At 39.3% G+C, this 26,777-nt stretch overlaps 1 protein-coding gene across 7 annotated transcripts in view; it reads right to left on the bottom strand.

Annotated features, from left to right (window-relative positions):
• Positions 1 to 26,777, bottom strand: part of MYO3B (myosin IIIB) — a 414,167-nt gene that overhangs the window by 161,998 nt on the left and 225,392 nt on the right. For all 7 annotated transcript variants that reach the window (XM_044768737.2, XM_070508081.1, XM_070508082.1 and 4 more), the window contains 3 exons: positions 15,257 to 15,336; positions 8,172 to 8,249; positions 5,826 to 6,031 (listed from right to left, as the gene is read on the bottom strand). In XM_044768737.2, coding sequence (XP_044624672.1) covers positions 5,826 to 6,031; positions 8,172 to 8,249; positions 15,257 to 15,336 — 364 coding nt within the window. The remainder of the gene's footprint in view (positions 1 to 5,825; positions 6,032 to 8,171; positions 8,250 to 15,256; positions 15,337 to 26,777) is intronic.

Below are 26,777 nucleotides of genomic sequence, written 5' to 3'. Positions count from 1 at the left end.
CCAGAAAGTTCCTTGTGTGGGAACTCTCAGGAACTTGCTTGCTGCTAATGTTGCTAAGCCAATAGTAGGCTGCCTACAGGAGCTTCCAGGGACCATCTTTGTCAACACATGAGGAAGAACTGCCTAATTGACAAGAAACTCAAAAGAGGGAAAACTAACCCGATAAAAGGAGAAAGACAATGGCTTGATAAAACTGCTTGATGCCCCAGATCCAGACATATCTTTGAACTTCTTAGTTATGTAAGCCAACATACCACCCCTTTTAAATTTTGCTTCAACTTGTTTGAGTTGTTTCAGAGACTTGTTACTGAAATATTTCTGACTAACACACCAAGTAAGCAGCCTCCTTTAACAGGATATTGTCTTAATAAGGCACATTTTGTGCTGTGTTAGGGAGCTCTAAGTGATTCCCCTTTTTCTGGAGTGTGAGCTGAGAGGTAGAAAGACAAAAAAGAAGACGCTGGAAACACAGCCAGGAGCCAGAGCAGAGAATCTCCCTTGTCCTATTAAGCTTGTCTCTTGGGGGGGAAAAATGAATGTTTATTGTAGAGAGAAGGAAGGCAAATTTTTTTCAATGTCAGCTTTTTAATGTAGTAAGCTCTAATAAGAGCATTTGCAAGCTGGGTTAGAGCCTTTTTATCAACTTATTTATGGTTTTTTACCTTTTCTTGATAAAGAACTACTTATGACTTACCTGAAATCTTATCCTCTAACAATCTAAGTTTTACCTTACAATGCAAGTTAAACTTAACCTTAACAAAGCCAGCTCCATATACCTGTCATGCACTTCTAAAACAGCAAGGACCAAAGAGTCGGTCAGATAGTGATGAAGGAAAAGGAGTAAGAGTTTGATTCAATTCAACAAATGTTTATTAAACACCTAATTTGTGTCAGGCACTGTGCTGTACAGTACAGATATGAAGTTGGCTGAAAAATATCCCTGCCTCCCAGGTGGTTCATGTCAAGATAAAAGATAGGCAGTAAGTTTTTACTACAATGTAGTAAGTTCTACCAATGAAGCTCACTGGAGGGGCTCCTAAAGCTGGGGAAGTCAAGGAGGGTGTTACAGAGAAGATAATGCCTGTTCAAAGTCCTAAGGAATGAGCAGAGGTTAGCCTGGTTAAGTCAGCTGACTGAGGGCTTGGAGAAGGGGGATTGAGGCAACATAGCATGAGTAAAGACAGAGAAGTATGGAATGGAATGGGATATTTATGGGACTCTAAATGGTTCAGTTTTGGCTGGATAGTGAGCTGAGAGGGGACATGGGGAAATAAGAGAAAGGAGACTACAAAGGCAGTCAGGGGCCGGAGCAGGGAGACTCCCCTGTATCAAGCAGAGGGACTAAAGTTCACCAGGTGGAGTTCTGGATGGTCATTTCAATTAAGGATTTTAATAAAGGAAGCAACATGCTTAGATACAAATTTTAGTTAAATCATATTTTGGTGGCTCTTTGGAGAACAGAATAGGCAGGAAGTCCACTGAGGAAGCCATGTCAAAAGGGTGGGCAAAAGAGCTTTAAAAGGCCTGGAGTACATATAGATCAATGGAATAGAATTGAGAATTCAGAAATAAACCCTTACATTTATGATTAACTGGCTTTTAACAAGGATGCCAAGACAAATGGGGAAGAAAAGCCTTTCCAACAAATGGTGCTGGGAACGCTGGATATCTATGTACAAAAGAATTAACACAGACCCCTACCTCACACCATATATAAAAATTAACTCAAAATAGACCAGAGATCTAAATATAAGAGCTAAAACTATAAAAACTCTTGAAGAAAACATAGGAATAGTCTTCATGACACTGGATTAAGCAATGGTTTCTTAGATACAACACCAAAAGCATGACCAAAGACAAAAAACAGAAAAATTGGACTTTATCAAAATTAAAAACTTTCGTGTTTCCGGACACCATCAAGAAATTGAAAAGACAACTCACAGAATGGGAGAAAATATTTGCAAATCATATATCTGATAAGGGATTAGTACAAGAGGTGAGCAGAATTTGCCACTCCAAAATGTGTCTCTTCAAATTGAGGATTATTTTGATTATTTTGATTATTTTTCAGAACAAAAGACTTAGGAAGAAACTTTGACCTTTCCCCTAACTGCCTACAAGAATTTTAGAAGTCCTGTTCCAGAAAGGAAATATCACGATAGATAACTATAGGATAATATGGTGTGGTAGACAAGGAGGAACCTAGCAAGGCCCATTTGATCAAAGTCCTCTCCATGTCCCATTGTCTCTGCAAAGCATGACAAAAATTTGTTTACCAAACATTAGCTTTCCCATCTCCATGTGAACTGCCTTCCTCCCCTTCGAAGTCTCAAACCACTACCTGCTACATCTTCTTTTGTCTTTAGCTAAGGATGGTATCTAAGGTGAGGGCTTCAGCCATTTTGGTGAGTAACTCAGTCTTCCTGGGTTTCTCCCATGTATACATGTTATTAAACTTTGTTTGATTTTCTCCTGTTATTCTATCTCATGTCAATTTAATTCTTGGACCAGCCAGAAGAACTAGAAGGGAAAAGGAAAGTTTCTTCTTCCCCTACAGTATCCAGAATATATAAAAATCAACAATTAAATGGGCAAAGGACTTGGAAAAACATTTCTCCAAAGGAGGCATACAAATAATCAATAAGCACATGAAAAGATTCTCAGATTAGATAGTGGTGATGGTGGGAAAACTTTATGAATATACTAAAACCATTGAATTATATGCTTTAAAAGGGTGATTTTTATCATATATGAATTATCTCAATTAAGCTGTTGCTCTTTTTATTATTACTATTATTAATAAAAGGCGTTGGGAGAAGGGATGGAAGATTAATAAAGCTTTGGAAGAAGGGATGGGAGATTCCCAAGAGGAACTTGTTGAGAAACTTTAGCAGGTAAAGTTAGCAGGACCTGGTGACAGACTGTTCGAAGAAAGTGAGGAGAAGTCAAAAGTGACAGATTTCTGGAGGAGACGTAGTGGAGGAATAGAAGGGAGAATGAGATGAAAGACGTATCAGAGCACCATGGCTCTCATGCCACCATAGGAAGAAATGGAAGTTAGTGATGGAAAAATAGAGGGGGGGCCAGCCCAGTAGTGTAGTGGTTAAGTTCATGTGCTCCTGGCTTTGGTGGCCTGGGGTTCGCAGGTTTGGATCCCAGGTGTGGACCTAGCACCACTCATCAAGCCAAGCTGTGGCAGTGTCCCACATACAAAAAAATAGAGGAAGATATGGCACAGATGTTAGCTCAGTGACAATCCTCCTCAAGCAAAAAGAAGGAGATTGGCAACAGATGTTAGCTCAGGGCCAATCTTCCTCACAAAAAAAGAAAGAAAGAAAGAAAAAAAGAAGAGGGAAGGGTTTCATTCTGTTCAACAGACATTGACTTAACAACTGTTATGAATCAGGTCCTGGGAGATACAGTTTTCCCTTCAGTGAGCTTCACTGGGAAAGATGGGCCTTGTTGGAAGGCTTAGAGGCTAAGTAAGGCCCAGGAATCTGCATGCAACTCTTGAAAATCTTCAGGATGTTGGCTCTGTGTATTTCTGTTTTCTTGTCATGCAGATAAGGAAACATATTTTACAGAAATGCTAGGGTACTTGCCAAATGTTATGTCGAAAAGGAGACTAGAACTCAGATCTCCTCACTAAATTGCACTATTTACTACAATAGTTTAATAAAAAAACTATTAGACTTTGAACTGAATGTGCTGCTCTATCCTTTAGACACTTGCCAGAACACAACACAATACAGGCAGTCATATGTGTTTGGCCCAGTGAAGACCTCCTGCTGGACCATGCTTCAGAGCCCAATGACCGTGAAGACAATGAGTGTTCATAGTCATTTTCTATGATGTCCCTCAACAGTATGACTTGCAGAAGTTTCAGCTGCCTGCCCAGCACAGCCAGGTGTCCTCTTCCATGCTTAGCTGAGAACAGATAAATACTTCCAACCCACCTGGCCCCATTGATGAGGTGTTGCAAACAACCCTCTCCTCAAAGGAAATAGATAGAAAATAGGAAAGGTAATTCTGAGTCATTTTGCTGGAAAATTCAAGGATGATGGGCCAAAAAAACCATTTTAGGTTTGGCAGAGTCTGCAGACTTGGGTGACTTGAGGAAGTCCATCCCCATTCTGGAACCTGACAACCTAATCCCCAAAACACTACCTTTCAGGTGTGTGCTTCAGGATTTCAGTCCTGAATGCCAGAAAATACAAAAAGGTAAAGAGTAACATTAAACAGGTCTTTATCTTTTATTTACCTCCACCTGATAAACCTTGAATGGCTCTGTTCCCTGCCTTTGATTGTTTTGTCTGCGTATTTCCTGCTAGAGTTTACAAAACAGCACTCCTGAACAGAAAGATAAGAGGCGCATCTATTTGTTGAATAACATCAAGGGGCAAAACTGCTAACTCATCCATTTTGTTGTTAAGTTGCTCAAAAGGATCAAAATACCAATTAACTTGCTGGCTCAGAAATCTTTGATACCGTCAGACTTACTGACATTTTGAAAGTCTTGCTCATACTTGCCTAATGGCTTTCTGATTACGAACAAAGAGGTGCCAATCTGTTTAGCATTTGACCTGTTTTCTTAAATATTTTTATGTATTCAACACTTAGTGGCTAAAAATACTTGACTAGTCACATTCATGAGCTAAAATAATCTTTTTTTTTTTCTTGCTCCACCTCCAAAGTTAAGAAGAAAAAAGAAGTTCAAAGACACTTCTTTTTAAAAAGCCATTTCATTATTAATTTAAAAGCTCTTATTGCAAGGAACTTTTTTTACTCTTTCTTCTCCGTGGACTTTGGTGGCATTTGGAAGACTTGATGAAGCAAGCTACATTTAGGATCCATTCTTTTCTAACAGAAAGTTGGAGAAACGACCTTGGACATAAATTTCAGAATGGTGGTAAAAAGAAACTAGAGATGGCTGATGGGGTACAGCAGATTTTATACTGGATTTTACTTTTCCTCTCTGGATACCCTCAGACAGCAGTGCTTGTCAGAGGTGGTTTTTTTGTTATTGTTGTTCCTTATTTCTTTGCAGAAAGTTTTGTGAAAAGTCTACCCATAATCTTATGCATATGTGAGGCATGCCTGTGGCAGTTGTTCAAAAAAGAGCAGCATTTCTTTCTTAGGTAAAGGCAGTTTCTGGGTTTAGAAAGCTCCACAGCAATTTATTTCAATAGACACTGATTGAATGCAGTGGATTGAGGAGATTAAAAGTGTGGATGCTGAAGCCAGACTGCCTGGGTTCAAATTTGGCTCTACCAATTACTAGCATGGGGCTTTGGGGAAGTCACTTAACTTCCTTCTGTGCTTCAACTTCCTCATCCGTGGAATAGGGATAATAATAGAGCCTAGCTCACAGGGTTGTTCTATGGACCAAATGAGGGTATACATTTGGGACATTTTAGGTGCTTTGTAAATGTTAGCTATCATATTATATCATGCCAGATCCCAGGACAGAAGTGGGTGCCTGGGTGCATTTACATCTGCCAGAATCTTGATTCACTTATGGAGAGAGACTTTCATCACACCAATTAAATATCTGGAGCTTTTAAAACATAAGGATATGTAACATATAAATATCTATGGACATTTTTATTTTTTAAATGTGATCAGAAGGGAGCTTAATCTGTCCTCTAGATCACTGCAATTAGTTGGAGCACAATAAAAATGCGACATTTAAGGAAGTAAATGGTAGCTGGGAACTAGCCAATACCTGTTTGGAGGCAAGTGGGCAGGAGGAAGAAGTCTAGGGGACAGGGACAGCCTTGGCAGAGCTATATTTAATCATGTATTTCCCAAGATGCAGGCCTCACCTTTTCACAAACTCTTCAAAGAGGATGCGGTGGGAATAGCCCTGCTGGCGGATGCTGACCGTCTCCAGGATCCCCGTGGAGCGGAGCTGGGCCAGTACTCTCTCTCGGGAGAACTTAAGAGCCTCTCGGTCATCGTTGGGTTTGATGCAGCGCACAAAGTGGGGCTGTCCAACCACCATTTTGGAGAGTAGATCCATCAAAGAATACTACCAGGGGAAAAAAATGCACATGGAATAAGTTACCACAAACGCAGCAGATAATTACAACACGGGACTGCAGGGGCCTCCAGAGCAGTTTGTTCATAAGTGCTTAAACAACTCAAGGACCTTTTTGAGGTCAGAAAAGAAACCAACAACAGAGGATAATAACATAAGTTCTGACAAGTACTTATAGCTGACTGCAGATTCAAAAGCATTCTTTAAACATCACCTAGTGCCAAGCAATATCCCGATGTGGCAGAAACTTAGCTGTCTAAGAACATGCTTAGGTCACTCCGTAACTTCATCACCAGAACTAGCTTGTCTCTGGTATTCCAAGGTGATACTCCAGAAATTGTATCTGTCATTTAAAATTTCAAGCTTTTAGAGAGGGAATCAGTTGCTTCTTGAAACTAAGAACTACCAGAAAGTCTAAGCAGATCCTACTGATACCACTGGTAAGAAGGCAGAGGAAAAAAAAAACATTGAAAGAGGGCAAAGAAAATAAGAAAACTAGAGGAAAAGAAGAAGATTATAATGAAGATGAGCTAACATACATTGAGTGGCTGGCACAGGGCTCTCAAAGAGAGCAAGCGTGGAAAAGCAGAGGGGTGCTTGGGCAGGGGTGACCTCAGGTGCTCCTCAGGGGCATTCACTTTTGGAGCTCCTCTTTTGGACAGGCCTTCAGGGGTAGTTACAAGCCACCCAGGAAATCAGTCCCATTATTTCATAATTATACCTCCTACTGATCCAAAATGGTGTTACCTAGCTTGCCTGTGTACCTATTTCTCAGATTTTGCATTTGGGGACCAGTATTTCGAGGACACTAGGTTGTCATGGATATTTTTCTGAAAAACTATATGCTGGAGGTTTCTTTTACTGAAAGAGGGACTCTAGGATCTTGAGGATGACTTCACAGAGTCCATCAGAGCCTCCAAATCCCATGGGACACACACACAAACACACACACACACACACCCCTACTCATTAGGAGGATACAGCCACTAAAGGGGACAGGATGAGAATGGATCTCAAGATAAGAAGTAAATGGCAGTTAGAAATGTCAACCACAGAAGTGACGAAGCAGGGGCTGAATATCCACCTGCCAGAGAAGCTGTAGCAGGAATCACTGCATGGATGGAGCGCTGCACTTGAAGGCCTCTGGACCTCTGCAATTCATACCCTCTGAGCCCAAGTCTAGCCTGCCTCTGAAGCACGGTTGGCTAGGTCAGACTTCTTGGCTTTCCATGGAGCCTTCTATCCATGATGCTGGCTCTCAGGTCCTGCCCTTTAGCCTGCCTGGCAATTCTAGCTCACAATCCACCTGACCTCCCATCCCTACCAAGCCCCTTCTCACGGCGACCTCGCCTTACAACTTTACTTTGTTGTCCCTGAGATCAGTAGTTCCATCTTTGGCCTAACAGCATCTCCAACATGAAGCTGCCTGGACCTTAGTTCCCAGTGGTACAGGATCTCTAAGGGGTTTCCAACCCCAATGCTTTATAGCCTGAAGATAAACAAATCTGTGTAAATTGGTACAAAGCATTTGTGTCTTATCTTTCCTAATAATGTGCATTTAACAGAACCATTCCACAGACAATGTTTTTACTCAAAGGAGTCATTTTACCAAATGAAATATCAGAAATTGCGGCAGTAGAGATGGGAAATAATTAGGGTCAGGAAAATGTGTCTTGCAATGGGTCAATTTGATCTGGAAAATAAAGTCAAAGCTAAGACAGATTGTCTCAGGACCTGAACTTGATAATCCACCTTCTGGAATTTTACTAACTACTTTATTTTTCAGTAAATATGCAGGAAAAGTAGCTGACTCCGGTAGCTTTAAGGCCAAGAAGCAGCTCAAACTCTAACAGAATCAGCACATTCAATGGACAGGGCTGTGCACCAGTGGCAGAGAGGGCCCTCTGTAGACACTTGGGATTTCATCTGATCTTTCTGAGATCAGAGAACATTGTACTCAGAGACAGGTTCCCTACTATAACGTTTCTCTCCCCACACCTCCACGCTTTCTTAACTGACTCTTGTGCTTTGCTCTTGTTTCAATGACTTTATTATATCTGGACTTCTCCTAGGAAGAGCTGGCAAGTCCTTTCTGGAAGTAGGCAGAATAGAGATCAAGAAGACTCCATACCCGGAAGTAAGAAGCCATGGTCTGCCTCTTCATGTTGGTCGTTTCTTCTGGATGCCGTATCACCTCCAGAGTGTCCACCTGGAGCATGGGCAGAGGGAAGTGGTTTGAAGATATAAGCAATTCATTTTCCGGCTTTTCCAGAATTTGAAAGGCTATTTGGTCAAATATCTGAGGGACCTTGATATTTAGGACACAATTGTGCATACTATGGGCAGAAGTTGTAAAGACATATAAACTGTGGGGAGAAATTTTTAAAACACATAAAAGAAAAAGAAAATTTGTACCATTCTACTCACTTGACAATAACCACACTCTGCAAAGTACCATATGGTCTTAGTATAAACCTTCATCAGTATTATTTCTATACTTCTCCATATTCTAATGAGCCCCTACTAAGTTCTCCAATAATGTCACATGAGACCAAAGTATTTCTTAAAAGAAAACTGGGCAATGACCCAAGAGGCTAGGTGATTATAAAGACATGGGCCCAAAGGCCAGGTTGAACCACACGGAATTAGATGAGCTCCGGTCACTTTCCTGCCATCAGACCCTGATGCTGCCCCACCCCTCCTGTTCCCTACAGTTCCCACATGGTCACTGGAGACAGGAACTTGGGATACACCCGTTCCCAATCATCTGTCTGAACCACCTGGGCTGACTGGAAGGAATTTATGAATGAAAACAATTGTAGGAATCAATTACAAGCAACCTGTGTTTTGTTATTGCACCTCAACAACAAAAACCCTGTTCCTGTACACACGAATCTATTTGGTTTGCCGAGTGCATGAGTGGCACTTCAGCACTGGCCTCCACCATGGCAGCCTCCCATCTGCTCTGAACAGGTGGCATGGGTATGGAGCAGGAATGTTTGAACTGGAAGATGCTGCTGTCAGCACGTGTGTTCCTCTTGGTGGACTGCTATCTAGGCAGCCACCTCCCCGTGGCGTGAGGATGTCTGCAGCCTTGTTCAACAAAAGTGGGTGCTAGAAGGGACAGGGGCATAGGGAGGGGGACAAATAATGAGACTTTCCTCGAGGGGTAGTTAGGAGGCTGTGTGCAAAATGGAAGCAAATGCTTCAATTTGCTTGGATTAAAAAAACAGGTTTATTTAAAAAGGGGAATAAACGGAGAGTTAAGTTTTCAAAAACCAGAAAAGCAACCTAAATAGTAAGTAGGAATATGAGGATATCTCTGAGGGAAGCGATGTCAGGGGCAGCACAGTCTTCTTCTGGGCTGCATATTGGATGCATTCCCAAAGCTATCAATTCATTTGTATGCAGCGGAAGCAGTGGTCCAACTGCATGTAGGTTTTATTTTTTTATTTTTTTAATGAGAAAGGAGGAAATCAAAGCTCTATGTTTAAAAGGAAGGCTGCTCTAATAAAGAAAAGAGAAAAACAAACACAACATCCCTTCCCCTCCTGCAGAGATCGCACTGCACTCTCCCCACCATCAATCTGCCAGGACCACACTGAAGGTTTCTTTCCCCATTGTAGCCCTGCTTGGAGGACAGAGCCCAGAGCTGGTGAGGTTTGGGGCAAGCTAATCAGGACCAAAGGAAAGATTTTGGCTAGGGTGTGCCTTTAGCCGGACTGCAAATTCTGAGTTTGCTTAAACTTTTTTTCTCCTTATTCCCCCACACATACTTGAATTTCACACACACACACACACACACACACACACACACACACCCCTTTTAGGAATTTCCCCACAACTTCCTTTCCTTCAGAGATCCTCCCTGAAGAACCACATCTTGCTTTGAACCTTGCTTTTCGTCCTTAATTTCCCTCCCTTTTTATTCAAATTAGCCAGTGAGTACCAGTCCCTCAGGCTCACACTGTGAAAGGGCAGGTGAAAAGCTCATCGTCTTTTTCTTAGTAGTAGAATTTACCTGTTAGTTTCCCTCAAAACATACAATGAACTCTTGCATTTGAGAATGTAACAGTTTAGTAATCAGAAAATCCTTGATGTATATCAATTCTGCTGAGACACAACTTAAATAATATAATATGTATTATTTTCAAGATCAGTACCCGTCTCCTGCAGCAAACTAGAAAAATATAGAATTTGCACTCTAAAAGTTATAAGGCTGGTGGGCTCCCCTGTCTAACCACCCAGCATGACTTTTAAGTTCTGTCTTTGTACTCACATGCAGAGCAACTATAGGAACTAAGTAAAAACCTGTTCTGTGTTATATACAACATGGAAATGTTAATACTTGTCTGCAGCCATCACCTACACAGATTTGGTGCTGTATTTTAAAGAATAAATAATACACTATCAGGGTATTTTCTAATTTAAGAATTTGGAAAGGTCTTGGGTTGGTCAAGGGTCTCTTGAATTTTTGTTTAGTCACAAGGTTCTTCTGAATACAGAGTGGATCTAAAACAGATCCAGAAGTTGACTCTCTTGGCCCGTCAAACTAGGAGACCTCTGCACCAGGCCTACCATGAACTCCAAAGAACTCCAAAAAATCAAAACCAGAAGAGATGAGAAGGTTGTTGTCTAACCTAAGAGTTTGTCTTGCAGGGCTAATTTAGTTAATAGTAGCCTCATTTAATTAAAAAAAAAAAGTCTCAGAAACAATCCAGAAAGTAGATTCTATTAGGGGCATCATCTAGCAAACACCTCTTCCCAAAGGTATGGATTTCACAAGAAAAAAAACAGTCTTCTCCAAAGTATCTTTCAAGTTTTTACATTAGATAGGAGGAAACAAGACTAGAAAAGAAGACCATGGAGTTTTAGAATCAGACACACCTGGTTCAAATTCTGGAGATCCCACTTACCAGCTGTGGTCTTGTACTTGTTATTTTTTTGGTGAGGAAGTTTCACCCTTAGCTAATATCCATTACGAAGCTTCTATTTTGTAAGTGGGATGCCTCCACAGCACGGCCGATGAGTGGAGAAGGTTGGCACACAGGATCTAAAGCTGCGAATCCGGGCCGCCAAAGTAGAGCATTCGGAATGTTAACCACTCAGCCACAGGGCCAGCCTCCCTTGGACTTCTTATTTAACTTTTCAAAGCCTCTGCTTTCCTCATCAGTAAAAGTGGTTAACAAAAACTAGTGCCTTGCACACATGCAGGAAGTAACGTCAGTTCCCCTTTCATCATTACTGTGCTGGATTTAGTTTTAGTTTAATGATTGATATCAAGGATGAAGAGCTATCTTCAACAGCAGAAGGTGAGTACTAGCACCCAGGCAACACATCAAGGAGATCTTTTTATTTATTGGCAGAGAAAATACTCCCAATGAATCTAATTTCAAAATGATCAGTAGAACAGATATTCTGGATAAAACCACTGTCTGTCTAACCCAGTATACCTTCCTCCTACAACACCAATTTATGCAACAATATACGTCAACTGGAGCTGAGCAAGCGTTGCTTTCTGCCTACATGCCAAATGTCTGTGTGATTCCTTGTAAGAGGTACTGGTTAGCCTTCAAAGTAGTCATGAGTAAGCTTTACAAATTGTGGTACAGACCCCAAGGAAATGAGCAAGCTTCTGTACACACATGGACTCCACACATGGCATTTTAGATGGTTATCAAAATGTTAGTAATAAAACATTATTTACAATGTGAAATCACTGTGTTAAACACTTTGCCTACATTATGTCATTGAATTCTCAAAACAACCCTATGAGGTAAGTACTATTATTCCCATTCTACATATGAGGAAATTACAGCTCAGAGGTTTTAAGTATATTTCCCAGAGTCTTGCAGCTAATAATTGGCCGTGCCCAGATCTGAACCCAGTTCTGTCTGATTCCAAAAGCTTCCCTGATAAAAATTATATACTGCTTTTCTGTGCAGTTTGATACAACTTATAAAATCAGTCTGAAAGCATGATCTTATTAAAAAGATTTGCCTCATCTGTCAACTAAATTTACTCTAGGATAAAGATATAGACTCCAAAAAGTCTCATAAACCAGCTAGAGTTCAGCAATAAAAGAAAAAAGTGAAAGATTTTTTCCTGGTCTCAGTAAGTGCCCACTATTTGCATCCTGAAACATCAGAAGTGCTTATATTTATCTTCTTGACAAGGCCTTTTGTCAAAAATTTTTACTGCTATCAAGTGATCCATCCATACCTTAAGGAAAAAATCCCTACAGCGTCACTCCTCTCAAAAGCCTCCATAGTTCTGAATGGGAAAGCAAGACTCGCACTGACACCCGGCCAGGTGAGCAGTGCTGAATGTGTTGGGTGCCAGCTTCCTATAAGGCCACCTCTGTTATTTTATCTTAGATAAGGCAGAGAGGAACTGGTGGAGGTTTTTTTTATTGCTGTTGCTACCCTTCATATTCTTCAATGCCTTAATTATAACTTTTAACTCACCTCCCTTCCAAGTGAAAACAAATCTCTAGTCATTTTCGTCTCACCTATATACATTATTATTATAGTTATGCACCTCATAATGATGCTTCGGTCAGCAACAGGCTGCATATACAACAGTGTTCCCATAAGATTAGTACCTTATAGCCTAGGTGTGTAGTGGGCTATACCATCTAGGTTTATGTAAGTACACTTTATGATGTTCACATAACTATGAAATTGTCTAATGATGCATTTTTCAGAATGCATCTCCATCAAGCAACGCATGACTGTACACTGATGGAAATACACACCATACACTAGAGGGCACACTTTTCACATAGGCAGGACCTGAACAATTGCAGACAGTGCAGGAAGGGAAGTAACACTGCACTGGTGTTCTGAGTGTGGAAAGCAGGGGAACTACTCCTGGCAGAGTCCAGTAGTCAAAAAATCTAATTGAGGAAAGGAGGGGAATATGGATGACAGAGAATATTACACAGAGTCTTTCATCTTTTTGCATCATGATCCCTTTTAGAATCTGGTGGAAACCAATGACTCCAAAACACATATATACAGTTGATCCTCATTATTTGTGGATTCTATATTTGTGAATTTGCCTGCTAGCTAAAATTTATTTGTAACCTCAAAATCAATACTTGCAGTGCTTTCACATTTGCAGACATGCAGAATGGTGAAACATTTGAGTCACCTGATGCACGTATTTCCAGCTGAGGTTGAACAAGGTGACAGTCTGCCTTCTTGTTTCACCTCTCATGCTGTAAACAAATGTCTATTTCGAGGTCTATTTAAGCCCCACATTTTTTGCACTTTTGTGCTTTTGGCTGGTGATTTCACTGTTTAAAATAGCCCACAAGCATAGTGTTGAAGTCTGTCTAGTGTTCCTAAGTGCAAGAAGGCTATGATGAGCCTATTGGAGAACATACATTTGTTAGATAAGCTTTGTTCAGGTATGAGTTATAGTGCTGTGGACCAGTTGGATGACATAAATACTGTAATTGAAATGTTGTTTTATATAAAGAAATACTGCACATAATTAATTATTTGTAAGAAATACAAGTTAAATAAGGTGTCTTTAAATAGGAACACATATAAAACAAGGTTATATATTAATCAGTTGACAAAAATGTTGTGACCAGAAGATTGCAGGAACCTAACCATGCATTTCCGCTAGGAGCATGCTTCAGTATCTGTTCATTCAGTGTTCATAGTGACTTTATAGAACATAACGTTCATGAATAATGAAAATCAACTGTATTTAACACAAACAAAATTTCACATGTAATATCAAAAGGCACTCAGAACCACTGAAACTCCTATGCAAATCTCTTCTAGGGGCCCATGTAACCCATGTTAAATAGTTCTGCTAGCTTGCCACAAACTTAGAACGTTGAAAAGTAGAGGATTACACCAGATTGAAATATCAATTTGGGTATAAAAATTATTGATAACAAAAACCATCTGAGTCACTGTTATGTGAAAGTAAGCCTTTTATTCTCAGAGGAAATAAGTATAGATATGTACATCTGTATCAATTTTTGGATAATATTCAATAGTATTATGTGTGGCAGAATTGCTTATTCTTTACTAAATAAATTATTTAATATTCAATGTAAACAAAACGATAAGAAAATTCAGAGATGTGACCTGTTTATTACTCCATCACCTTCAAGATAATTGTTTTTTGTGTTAGTATATGTGATGGACATTAACCATCCAGTCCTTGAGATCCTTGCTAAACATTAGCTGGAAGGATGGAACAGTTAAAAATATTTTCAGCAGGATATTTATTAACCCTCCTAACAGCCCCTTGCACAGACAAGCGCACCGCTCATTTTTCAGAGGGTAAAGTGGAATGACAGGAAAGGGTTTGGTTTCTGTCCTCCCTGCTGACTCCATTTGGTTCCTGCTATTGTCCTCTGTAGGACAGTGACAGCCTCAATGAAAAATGCTCTATTTCTTCCTAGATGGACTTTATTTTCAAGTGTCATTGTTTTGTATCTTAAGCAGTCTTTCTGGGAATCAGGTGAAGGGGTCCAAAATATGCCACAGTGGCATAGGAATTATTTTGAGCTGAAGACATTTGAGAATCAACAGTTGCAAGAAGTAGCTTTTTCTGAACTCCTCTTAGGTGCCTAAAAACAGAGCTTCCCAAAAGAATTCAATTGTCATAAATGCCCTCCCTAGCAGTTTCACAACCAGGGAAGACTGACTCCTATCACCAGAGACAAGAAGTCAGCACTGGGATAAGGAATTACCAAAACAGACATTATCACAAAACTATACTACTTCCCATCTATTCTCCTACAGGACCACTTATTTTTCCCAAAGGCCATTTGTTCTCCTGGAAGTATACTTCTCCTCCTCTTTATCCTCTACTAAGATGGTAGATAAGCCCCATGTTCTAGTGGCCCCTTTGAAGGACTTTTTTTGTGAACTCTTGTACATATATGATTCAAATCTGTTTTTTCTCTTGCTAATCTGTCAGTTTGAGTTTAATTCATAGGACTCCAACTACGGAACTTAAGAGGGCAGAGGAAAAGTTTTTCCTCCCCAACACAGGATTTACAAGGATTCCATGATGTTCTTTCAAATTTCCTAATCCCTGATTCCTAAATGCCTTGAATCTCTTTTCCAGATTGCCCAGGTAGTGGGCCAGATAAAGGGAACTAATGTTGCCCATGCCAGGATCATCCCCAAGGCAGGAGTACCCAGTAGACCACATTACTTTCAGCACAAACCTGCTACTCACCTTGGCTCTCCCAGCACTGAAATGTGGAGGCAAAGATCTTGAGGCTGCTGTTATCCTGGCTCTTGTTTGGGCCAAGTTACCTGAGCAAAAAAGACAAAACAGTTAAATTGAAGGAAATGTTAAAGAATAGGATCATGAGTAATTTTTCCCTTGTGCCCTTGTATTTTTCTGAATTTTCCAAATGATCTGATCTGAATTTGAAAAATTTGGAAAATTTTGAAACTTCCATGATATAAATTATTTAAAATAATAATAATTATTTATAAATTATTTGCAAATAATTTCTCATATAATAGAATTTATATTAGTATCATAAGCAAAATAAAAACAAAAAAAATTCACTCAATAAACTAGAAATAGAAGGAAATTACCACAACATAAAAATGCCATATATATGAAAACCTCACAACTAACATGCTCAATGGTGAAAAACTGAAAGTTTTTCCTCTAAGATCAGGAACAAGGCAAGGATTCTTACTCTCACCACTTCTATTCAACATAGTACTGGCAGTCCTAGTTAGAGCAATTAGGCAAGAAAAAGAAATAAAAGGCATCTAAATCTGAAAGGAAAAAGTAAAATTATCTGTCCACAGGTCCCATGATCTTACATGTGGAAAATTCTAAGGATCTCACAAAAAAACCTCTTAGAACTAATAAATGATTTTAGCAAAGTAGCTGATATAAAATCAACAGACAAAAATCAGTTATATTTCTATACACTAACAACAAAAATTTAAAAAGGAAATTAAGAAAACAATCCCATTTACAATAGCACCAAAAAGAATAAAATACTCAGAAATAAAGTTAATGGAGGCAAAAGACTTGTACACTGAAAACTACAAAACATTCCTGAAAGAAATTAAAGAGGACACAAATAAATGGAAAGACATCCTGTTGTAGGGGAGGAAATAAATATTTTTCCTTTATCCATCTTAGGTTCACTGGCTGGAGCCCTTCAAATTGAACTGAGAAAAGAAAGATTAACAAGTGAAAAACAAATGCAAGTTTATTAACCTATGCATCACAGATACACATGGGAGTACTCAGTGGTGAGTAACTCAAAGGGGCAGTTAGAACCTGGGCTTATATAGCATCTTAACAAAAGAAGAACAATACAATTGTAAAGAAGTGACAAGACCAAGGAAAAGAACTTTGAATTTCTACGGGCAGTAAATTGTAGGAAGGTAATCATACACGGAAGCTAACGTTAAGTTAAAGGTTAGTTAGTAAAGTTTGTTATATAGATTCCTCTGGAGCTGTCTCTGGGTGATAAGGGTCTAGAGTTATCTCTGGTTAACTTCTGTCCTTCCCAGTAGAGAAGAGAGGGGGGACATCTTTACAAATTTATATCCTGCTTTTAGGCAAATAGGGGAAGGCTAATGAGCTTTTCTTGTATCTGCTTCTTCTCAATTGCATTCAGCTCAAAATAATCCTTATGCCAAAGTGGCAGATTTGGGGGTAGTATATTCTGCTACTCTTCACTTTATTCATGAATTGGAAGGCTTAATATTTTTAAAATGTCCATACTACCCAAAGAGAACTACAGATTCAATGCAATCTCCATCAAAATCCCAATGGTATCTTTTGCAAAAATAGAAAAAAAATCCTAAAATTCATATGAAACCTCAAAGGACCCCAAAGTGCCAAAACAATCTTGAGAAGGAAGACAAAAGCTGAAGGTGTCACACTTCCTGATTTCAAAATATATTATAAAGCTACAGTAATCAAAACAGTGTGGTACTGGCAGAGGGACAGACATACAGACCAATGGAACAGAATTGAGAGCTCAAAAATGAACCCACATATATACGGTCAAATGATCTTTGACATGGGTGCCAAGACTACACAATGGGGAAAGGACAAATGGTGTTGGGAAAGTAGATATCCACATGCAAAAGAATGAAAATAGACCTTTATCTTATACAATATACAAAAACCAATTCAAATGGATTAAAGACTTTACTTGTAAGACCAGAAACTATAAAACTCCTAGAAAACTTAGAAGGAAAGCTTCATAACATCTTTCTTGGCAATGATTTCTTGGACAGGACACGAAAAGCGCAAACAACAAAAGCAAAAATAGAGAAGTGGGACTACATCAAACTAACAACTTCTGTGCAGCAAAGGAAACCATCAACAGAGGGAAAAGGCAACCTACCAAATGTGAGAAAATACTTGCAAACCATATGTCTAATAAGAGGTTAAAATATATAGGGAACCCCTACAACTCAACAGCAAAATATAAAATAAAATAACCTGATTAAAAAAATGGGCCAAGACTTGAATAGACATTTCTCCAAAGATTACATACAAATTGCCAACAGGTATGGAAAAAGATGCTCACCATCACTAACAATGAGGGAAATGCAAATCAAAACTACAATGAGATATCTCCTCATGCCTGCTAGGGTGGTCGTTATAAAAAGCAACAACAATAGAAAATAACAAGTGTTGGTGAGGATTTGGAGAAAAGGGAACCCTTGTGCACTGCGGGTAGAAAACAGTGTGGAAGTTCTTTAAAAAATTAAAAATAGAACTAGATATGATCTAGCAATCCCACTTCTGGGTTTTATCCAAAAAAATTGAAAACAGAATCTTGAAGAGATATTTGCATTCCCATGTTCATTGCAGCATTATTCACAATAGCCAAACAGTGGAAACAAACTATTCATCAAAGGACGAATGGGTAAAGAAAATGTGGTATACACATACAATGGAATATTTATTCAGCCTTAAAAAAGAAGGAAATCCTGCCATTTGGGACAACATGGATGAACCTGCAGGACATTATGATAAGTGAAATAAGCCAGTCACAGAAGGACAAATGCTGCATGATTTCACTTACATGTGGTATCTAAAGTAGTCAAATTCACAAAAGCAGAGAGCAGAATGTTGGTTGCTGGGGGTTGGGGGACACAGGGAAGCGGGGAGGTGCTTTCAATGGGTACAGGGTTTCAGTTATGCAAGACGAAAAAGTTCTAGAGATCCGCTGTACAATAATGTGCATATAGTGAACAATACTGTACTGTACACTTAAAAATTTGTTAGGAGGGTAGATTTCAGGTTATATGTGTTTATCGATTTTAAAAAGAAGTCTCCTACTAGGGCAGTGCTAGTCATTGAAAAAGATGGACATAGAAGAAAAAAGATGTTGGCAGTTTCCCTGAAAGAGAGGTTGGGCAAGAAGTTGTGAAGGCTTAATACGTAGACATGGATGAGGAAATCTGGCTGTATGGGTCTCTCAGCATGCAGGGAGGAACCCAGCCACTCACAGGGACCAGAGGATAAAAAGAGCTTGGCAGCAGCCTCTGAATCCTGGGAGCTGACCAGTCTTTTCATTTGTCAGGGGCATGACCTTGAACAAGTTAATTAACATCTCAGAAGCTCAGTTTCCTTGTCTATCACATGAAGATAATATTACCTAATTCTCAGAGTTGTTACGGGCAATCAACAGGATAATTCATGAAAAGCTCTGTCAGTATGGACTGGCACAAGGTAAGTGCGCACTTCATCTTAGCTAGCATTGATGAAGATGATGGTGGTGGTGATGGTGGTTGTTAGAATTATCGTTATTATTATTTGCTGAGAACAGTTCACATAGGTCTCAAAGCAGAGTGGAAGGCAAGAGAAGACCAGGGAATCTCACTAATTTGCTGCTGTGAGCTCTGTATGGTCAAAAACCAAATGAAAGATGAGAAAAAAATGATAAGGCAACTCCCCTTTGAACCTCGATCTCTTGGCCACTCTGATTCCTCTGCTTTTTATCTTCGAAGGGTTTGAACGGCCTGCTCAAACTCTTCTCTCCTCACCACTCATCCACCCTTCACCTCCTCTCTGACATCTCCCCTCCCAAACCAAGTACATTAAGAGACCTGTTTGCATTTTTACCTACAATGTCATTCGATTCTGTAGCAAAATAAAAAGTTGTCAATGAAAGGAAGTGCTGCAATTTGTGCTTATGCGAGACACTCAAGATTTCAAAGTTTTTAGCAAGTCTAGCAGAAAGATGTCCAAATGTTTTCTCTGGCGATATCTTCAGAGGCTAAACTGTGATTAATAGCCCAGAAAGAACCCTTTGAAGCAGGATTGGTGACATCAAAGTCGTAATCCAGGGGTGGCAGGAGCTTTATAATGAGTGGGAAGCATTTTAACACATTTCAAAGGATTTACAGCATGAATAAACAATAGACCTCAGCAGATGCACCACACACACCTTGCAGAAACATAATGCATAAGAAGTTTCCATTTTAATTTAAATGTAAATACAGTGTTCATACTTCTTTCAAATGTTAACCATCCTCAGTCCTTCACCCCTAGATGGCCTCTTCAGCTAAGGATGTCTCATTGCCCCAGAGCACCCTCCTGTGCTTCCTGAAACTGTGACTACCCACATGTGTCGGAGAGAAAACAGAAGCCAGAGGCTTCTGATGGAATTTATATCCTATGTGGGAACTGGGTTAAGAAAGAATCTGAAATGGAGCTTCCAGTGATCCCACACAATTTCCCTGCTTCCAACTTAAAGAGAAGGAGACAAACGATCTGAAGACAGAGCAGCAACTTTTAAAAGATGGCAATTTCCTGCTTGCTTCAGAGGATTTTCAACTCTTGGAAAGTACCCAGCACCCATGATTTCATCAGTCGCCTCTTAAGAACTGCCCAGAATGATGGGTTGCTGTTTTAAATAATCAAGCATAGAATTCGGCTTCCCTCTGCTGCCCGCTCCAGGTTTACAGGATTTGTTGCAGGGTTCCCATGGTGACTGCTGGTAGGTATCTGTCTGGAAAATTTTCCTGTTTTAATTTTCCCTAACACGAGAAATAGGCTAATAAGCTAATAAAGATTGCAAAGTAATGCTGAAATGTAAAAGGCTTGTGTCAAAATGCTACAAAGAAAAGAGAGCTGCAAACAAAAACTCAAATGCTTCAGTTCATCTGTTATCTGAGTAGACGGGAGAACTGAAACCATGTACCCTATAGTCAGCTTGGATACTGAGAACTGAAATCACACCTTACTGTCCACATGAAAATGCCCTTGTGCTATTCCTGTCTCCGTTAGCATGAATTCCTTTTTCCGGGAGGCTCCTGTCCAGGCAAATAGTTTGATTATTCATTACAGGAACTTCTCAAAAGACCAAAGACTCATCAACTCTTCAATGGAAATATCAAGAGACAGTTTATGCCCTATAATTCTATGAATCCCTCACTTCAAAATCCTCACTTTGCTGTTTCCACCAATCCTGGACTGTTGTATTGTGATCCTAACCTAATCCTAACCAAGCTCCCTCACTTTGAAAGACCCAGCTTAAATCAAACTTGATTCTCAATAAATTCTGACCCTGCCTTTCCTTCTCCAACCCACTGCCAAAGCTTTGAGAAGTGGTGCTTTCCCTTACTGCAGTAAGCAATGAACTCTGCTTTGTCTTATCAATAGGTTGGGTGGGTAATGTGTAGGGAATCAGCTTGGGACTGACTTGCTGGTGTGATACATGCAATGATTGAAATGTTCTGATTTCAGCTAATAACACTGTAGCTAATGAAAATATGAGTTAAATTCAGTAGTTGCATAGAACATACCACAGCATTTTTTATGTTAAAAAAAAAAACTTAGTTTGTCTTTACATAACTATTTATCCTAAATCTATAGCAAGGACTTGCTTTAGATTTGTCACATTGAGGTAATTTAAAATAGTGACAAAAGATATGACACAGTTGTAGGAGGCCAAGAAAGTATGTTAGATTTTGTTGTGCAGTTTTTACTTTCTCCCCTGGATTTTATTTACAGCTTTGAGAGTTGATATCAATAAATGGGCAGGGTGGGAGGTGGCAGAGTTCCCAGCCCACTTAATCTCTCCAGCAAAGAACATAGATAATTTATATATTTATGGAAAAGGCAATAGTTTTGTGGAGGGAAGGAATCAAGAGTAAATAAGAGACCAGCCTGTCCTCCCAGCTGTTTTACTGAAGACAGATGCACTGATAACAGATTCACTCTCTTTTCTGAATACACAGCCTTGCCTTTATCGTGCATGTGGGAAATTCAAAGCCCAAAAGAAATTCTTTCTCCATTTTTGTATCGATTTTTAATGGGCAGTTGCCTGCCATCTTAAGAAATTTCTGCATAATTAACACTTCCAGACTATCTGTTTGAAGGAAGCCAAACCAATGTTTTCGCTGATTTCTTTCTTTTTCATTTAGAATGTGAACTACAGCTTCAAAGATTAGTGACCCAGAGAATTCAAAATTGTAGAGCTGAGGAAAAATAACTCCTTTCCTCCTTAAGCTTTAAAACTCACAAACGGGATGTCAGTCCAGCAAACAACTGTACGAATCACCAGACTGTTTCAAGGAGGTAACTAGGCTTCCCTGTCCTAACATGGTCAATAGTGGAGCTGAGGCTCTCTGTTTCCCGCATTTTATTGCCACATTAGTGGAAGTTGCCAGTTCAGTCTATCTTAATGACAAGAATCTGCCCTTTGATAGAGCCAGGTTAAAAAAGCTCTGGATATTGTCTACCTTTTCCACATTTTTTGGTGGATTTTGCTTGGAAATAACATGGCTACCAAATGACATGATATATGTTCACAAAAGTACTGGGGCCTAGATGGTTGATATTTATCCAAGAATACTTTATCAATTCTGAAAAAAATGAAATCCACACACACATAACTGCCAGCACTCAGTTGTCACTGACATGTGAGAATCGCTTATTCTAATCTCAGAGCAACATTCAGATGCAGCAGAGCAGTTTTTAGTGCAACCAAGGCTAGACCTGGACAAAACTGTAATTTAGGCAAAGGACACATTCAAGTTCCTTCACACCCCTTTTCACATTCCTCTCTCCACTTCTGAAGGTGCAACGTGGCTTTAATGCTGTGTCTCCTCCCTACCCGGACAACCAACTCCCCCTCCTTCCTTGTCCCATCCTTGAACTTTCCCAGGCAGTACAGACCTCCTCCATATTCCCATCAAACCTCCCCTATGTTCCAAACCTTCAGGTTACTGTTCTCATCTGACAACTAATCCAGGTCTAATTTATTAATGGATGGATAAACATATTACTTCACTCAAGTGAAATGTCTACATGGTATGGAAAGCTTTCTAGAAACAAAACATCTATGAAATGATTCTATTGATGGAAATGTTGGGTACCGGTAGACCATCTAGTGTCTGGGTATGAGGGAGAGTTTTGAAATAGATGTCCAAGTTATTTGTACTTTGAAATAATACATTAAACACCCTCAATGGTTCTCACAAAGATAAATAAACTACACTTCTTTGTCTCAAAGAGAGGACAGCATAGAGAAGCTCTTGAGGAAAGGAAAAAGATTGATATATAAACAATTCACTACATTTACAGTGAAAGCGTTATAATATACCTAACTAAAGTGACATGAGAGGACAGAAGACTGAGGTTTCTTGGGAGAATGGGAAAAAAATGGAAGAGTAGGCAACAAATGAGCTAGGCCTCGAAGAATGAATAGGAGTTTGACAGGAAAGGGAGAGGATTCTATCTGGAAGATGTAGACTATTAAGCTAGAAGAGAAATCTTAAAGAATTCCAGAGAGCTTATAAGGCAAACTCCCAAGAGGCTTCTCACTTTTAAATTAGATATTAATAATAGCATAAAAATATTTATTATTTTATCCTTACAAGCATAAAAACAAGTTACCTTCCATTGCCTATCAATGAAAATACTTACTAACTATGAAAAAAATCTTTGCAGGGAGAAAATATGGAGAAGGCAGGCCTTATTAAGGTATCATAAGTCACTGGTGGGACCATGGACAAAAGCTTTGCTATTTTGCTCTTTCAGATACTTCAGACAGAGTAGTCATCGCATGTGTGACCAAAGATGGATAGTTTGGATACCAGCGACTACATACCCATTAGTACAAGTGCTAATAAAGCCAAAGTCTTGAGTAAAATCTCGTATGGGTCAGATAGTTGCACACAGAAAAATGACATTTCATGATTTAAGACTAGAATCCTAAATAAAATGCCCAGGCAGGAGAGAATAAATTGACTACTGCAGATAAAAAGTGCCTCCCTAGAAGCTCTGCTCAACACAGTTTATCTATTGATTGTGGGTCAGTTAAATGATTTCCCTGTGTGAAGCACAATATTATGTTTCCTTGTGTTTTCAATTAAGACTGAGAAAACCACACAGGGCTTCAGAAAACAAGATACTATTAACTTTCCATTGTGCAGAATGATGACTGAGTGCTTGGCACTGTGAATGCTTCTTTGGTTATTCTTCTTGAGCATGGAAGCAATGAAAAGGATGCTAGACTCGAAACTGAGAAACTGGATTCTTATCCCAGGCCTGCCATTGACTTTAGATCACTTTTGCTCTCTATGACTCACTTGTATTATAGCATTCTGCCATGGCACCCATGGCACCCTTTGTGATTATACAGCTTCATCTAGATTAATACCAGGCAATGTTGGGGAAGAGGGGTGGAATCCTTTGCGAGAGGGAACTACAAAGAACAGTGTAACATCCAGCTGGTGCCAAAAAAAGATTGTGTGACATCTGTGGCCAGGACATGTGAAAACTTTACCTAGGCTGTAAATTAGAGAGCTGGTCAGGGCAGTAAACAATATTGTTCACAAGGCAACATCAGAGAAAATATTTGCAAAAGGTACAACTGATAAAGGATTGATCCAAAATACAAAAACTCAACAATAAGAAAACAAACAACCCAATTAAAAAATGGGCCAAAGACCTTAACAGACACCTCACCAAAGAAGATACACAGATTGCAAGTAAGCATATGAAAAGATGCTCCACATCAACAGGGAAATACAAATTAAAACAATGAGATACCATTATACATCTATTAGAATGGCCAAAATCCAGAATATTGACATCAAATGATGGTGAAGATGTGGGGCAACAGGAATTCTCACTCATTGACAGTGGGAATGCAAAATAGTGCAGCCACTTTGGAAGACAGTTTGGTGGTTTCTTATAAAATTAAACATACTCTTACCATACAACCCAGCTATCCCGCTCCTTGGTATTTTCTCAAAGGACTTGAAAATTTATGCCCACACAAAAAACTATTGCCAAAAATTGGAAGCAACCAAGATGTCTTTCAGTGGGTAAATGGATAAATAAACCAAGGTGTGTCAGACAACAGAATATTATTCAGTGCTAAAAAGAAATGAGCTATCAAGTCATAAAAAGACATGGAAGAACCTCAGTTCTTCCAAGTGAAAGAAGCCAATCTGAAAAGGCTACATACTGTATAATTTCAGTTATATGACATTCTGAAAAGGCAAAACTATGGAGACAATAAAAAAATCAAGGGTGGTGTGGGGAGATGAATAGGCAGAGAACAAAGGATGTTTAGGGCAGTGAAAATACTGTGTGATACCATAATGATCGTACGTATGTCCAAACCCACAGAATGTACAACACCAAGAGTGAACTCTCAGGTAAACTATATGGACTTCAGGTGATAATGATGTGTCAATGTAGGTTCATCAGTTGTAACAAATGTACCGCTCTGGTTGGGGATATTAATGATGAGGGAGTCTATGCATGTGTCGGGGAGGCTAATACATGGGAAATCTCTGTACTTTCCTGTCAATTTTGTTGTGAACCTAGAACTGCTCGAAAAAAATTCTTTTTTTTTTTTTAAAGCAATATCATGTTGAACAACAAGCAAGTAAGAGTAACAGTGGATCAGTAGATGCAAATTGGAGTCAAAAAGGTTGAGCAGTGTTGGGCTTCCATCCAGCTCTGTAATTCTATCTATAGTCATAAAATACATCTTAAGAGACCCCTTAGGTAGTGGGAAATAAGAAAGAACATCATAAAGAACATAAAACTAACGTCTGCACGATGTACTTTTTCTGAGCAGTTTGGTAGGCAACAGAAGCGGGAGGGAGTGTGGCTTAGATAAATGGAGGAAGCTGAAATAATGGTTACCCAGGTCTGGATATTTAATTTGCCAATGCTCTCTTCACCACTGATCACCATGAGCAACTAGCAATGACTCTCTTTCTGTGGTCTCTTTTCAGTTACTCCTTCTTCACTTTACTATTGTGGCTAAAGTGAGCTTATTTAGATCTCTAATTTTTCTGTCACTCTTATTCCTTAGCACATGAGAGAGGGGAAAAAGGTATAGTTTTTCCTTTCTCCCTGCAATGTTTTTAAGATTAAGGAATTCAAGGTGCTTGTCTTCAACATCTTCATAATATATATTCTCCTAGTAAAAAATTATGCTTCTTTCAGTTTGCATATTAACAAATACCAGCCATTTTGAAAAATTGGGTGCTAATATGAATGTAATCATCACTTATATAAATCTTTTTTCTACTGAGTCTCTGAAAGCATTCAAGGTTAACTTTTGATCTTTAGGTATCCAAGTCTAATTTTCACATTTACCAATTATTTCACTTTATTTCAAGAAATGACTACTAAAGGAGCTAGATCACCTAGCTCCCTTACTAAAGGACCTAGTCTGAACATCGATGTGTGTCTTTGAGAAAAACTTACAGCAGCTTAAGAAACTAGAAAATAAGGAGAGCATACTGAGAAAGGAACGCTCTTTAGGAAACAAAACTTGCAACATGCCTAATCAACCAGCATTATCCATATCTAAGCTACACTGCCACAGGCTTTCTGGACGCCCACACACCCACATTTCTCTCTCCCTCACATACACACACACATATGTGATTTTTGTTTGTTTGTTTTTAGCAATTCATAAAATAGCAGTGCCCAGAAAGCCTCTTCCAGTGAACATTATGTATCATGGTATTGAAGAATGACGTTAAAGTAAGTTTTATTTCTTAAGTACAGGCATTGATTTTTGAGACCCTGGTTTTATGGAGCTGATACAGCATGCAGAATAACCATTTGATATCAAAAAATTTCTAAATTAAAGTCTCATGCTACAGACTTGGGATGCAACTAATTACTGATTTTTTATGTGTGTGAGGAAGATAGACCCTGAGCTAACATCTGTTGCCAATCTTCCTCTTTTCACTTGATGAAGATTCGCCCTGAGCTAACATCTGTGCCCATCTTCCTCTATTTTGTCTGTGGGATGCTGTCAGAGTGTGGCTTGATAAGTGGTGTGTATACGTCTGCGCCCAGGATCCGAACCTGTGAACCCTGGGCCACGGAAGCAGAGTGCACAAACTTAACCACTATGCCACCAGGCCAGCCCCCTGATTTTTTTTTTAAAGAATAGAACCTACTGAGAATAAAGGGCAACAAAAAAAGATTATTTCTCTGAAGAAGGAACTCTAAAAGCAATACAACTCTATGCTAATTCTAGAGGCTGGAGCTAGTCAGTGCACTTGTGTTTGAGTCTCTTCAAGTCAATGTAAATATTCTCTCTTATATTGGTATTTATCTTTAGAAATGACTTGATTCCTCATAAGGGTTACAAGCTCTTTGAAGTAGCACTAATTATTTCCACTCTCAATCATTAATTCAAAAATATTCCTTCACTACCTGCTATATAAGACTTCTAAAGTGCCCCACACATAGTAACTGCTAAAAA

This window comes from Equus asinus, chromosome 4 (assembly GCF_041296235.1).
Source record: "Equus asinus isolate D_3611 breed Donkey chromosome 4, EquAss-T2T_v2, whole genome shotgun sequence".
NCBI classification, from domain to species: Eukaryota; Metazoa; Chordata; class Mammalia; order Perissodactyla; family Equidae; genus Equus; species Equus asinus.
The sequence above is the reverse complement of the archived record's forward strand: the minus strand, read 5'-3'. Positions and strand labels throughout refer to the sequence as shown.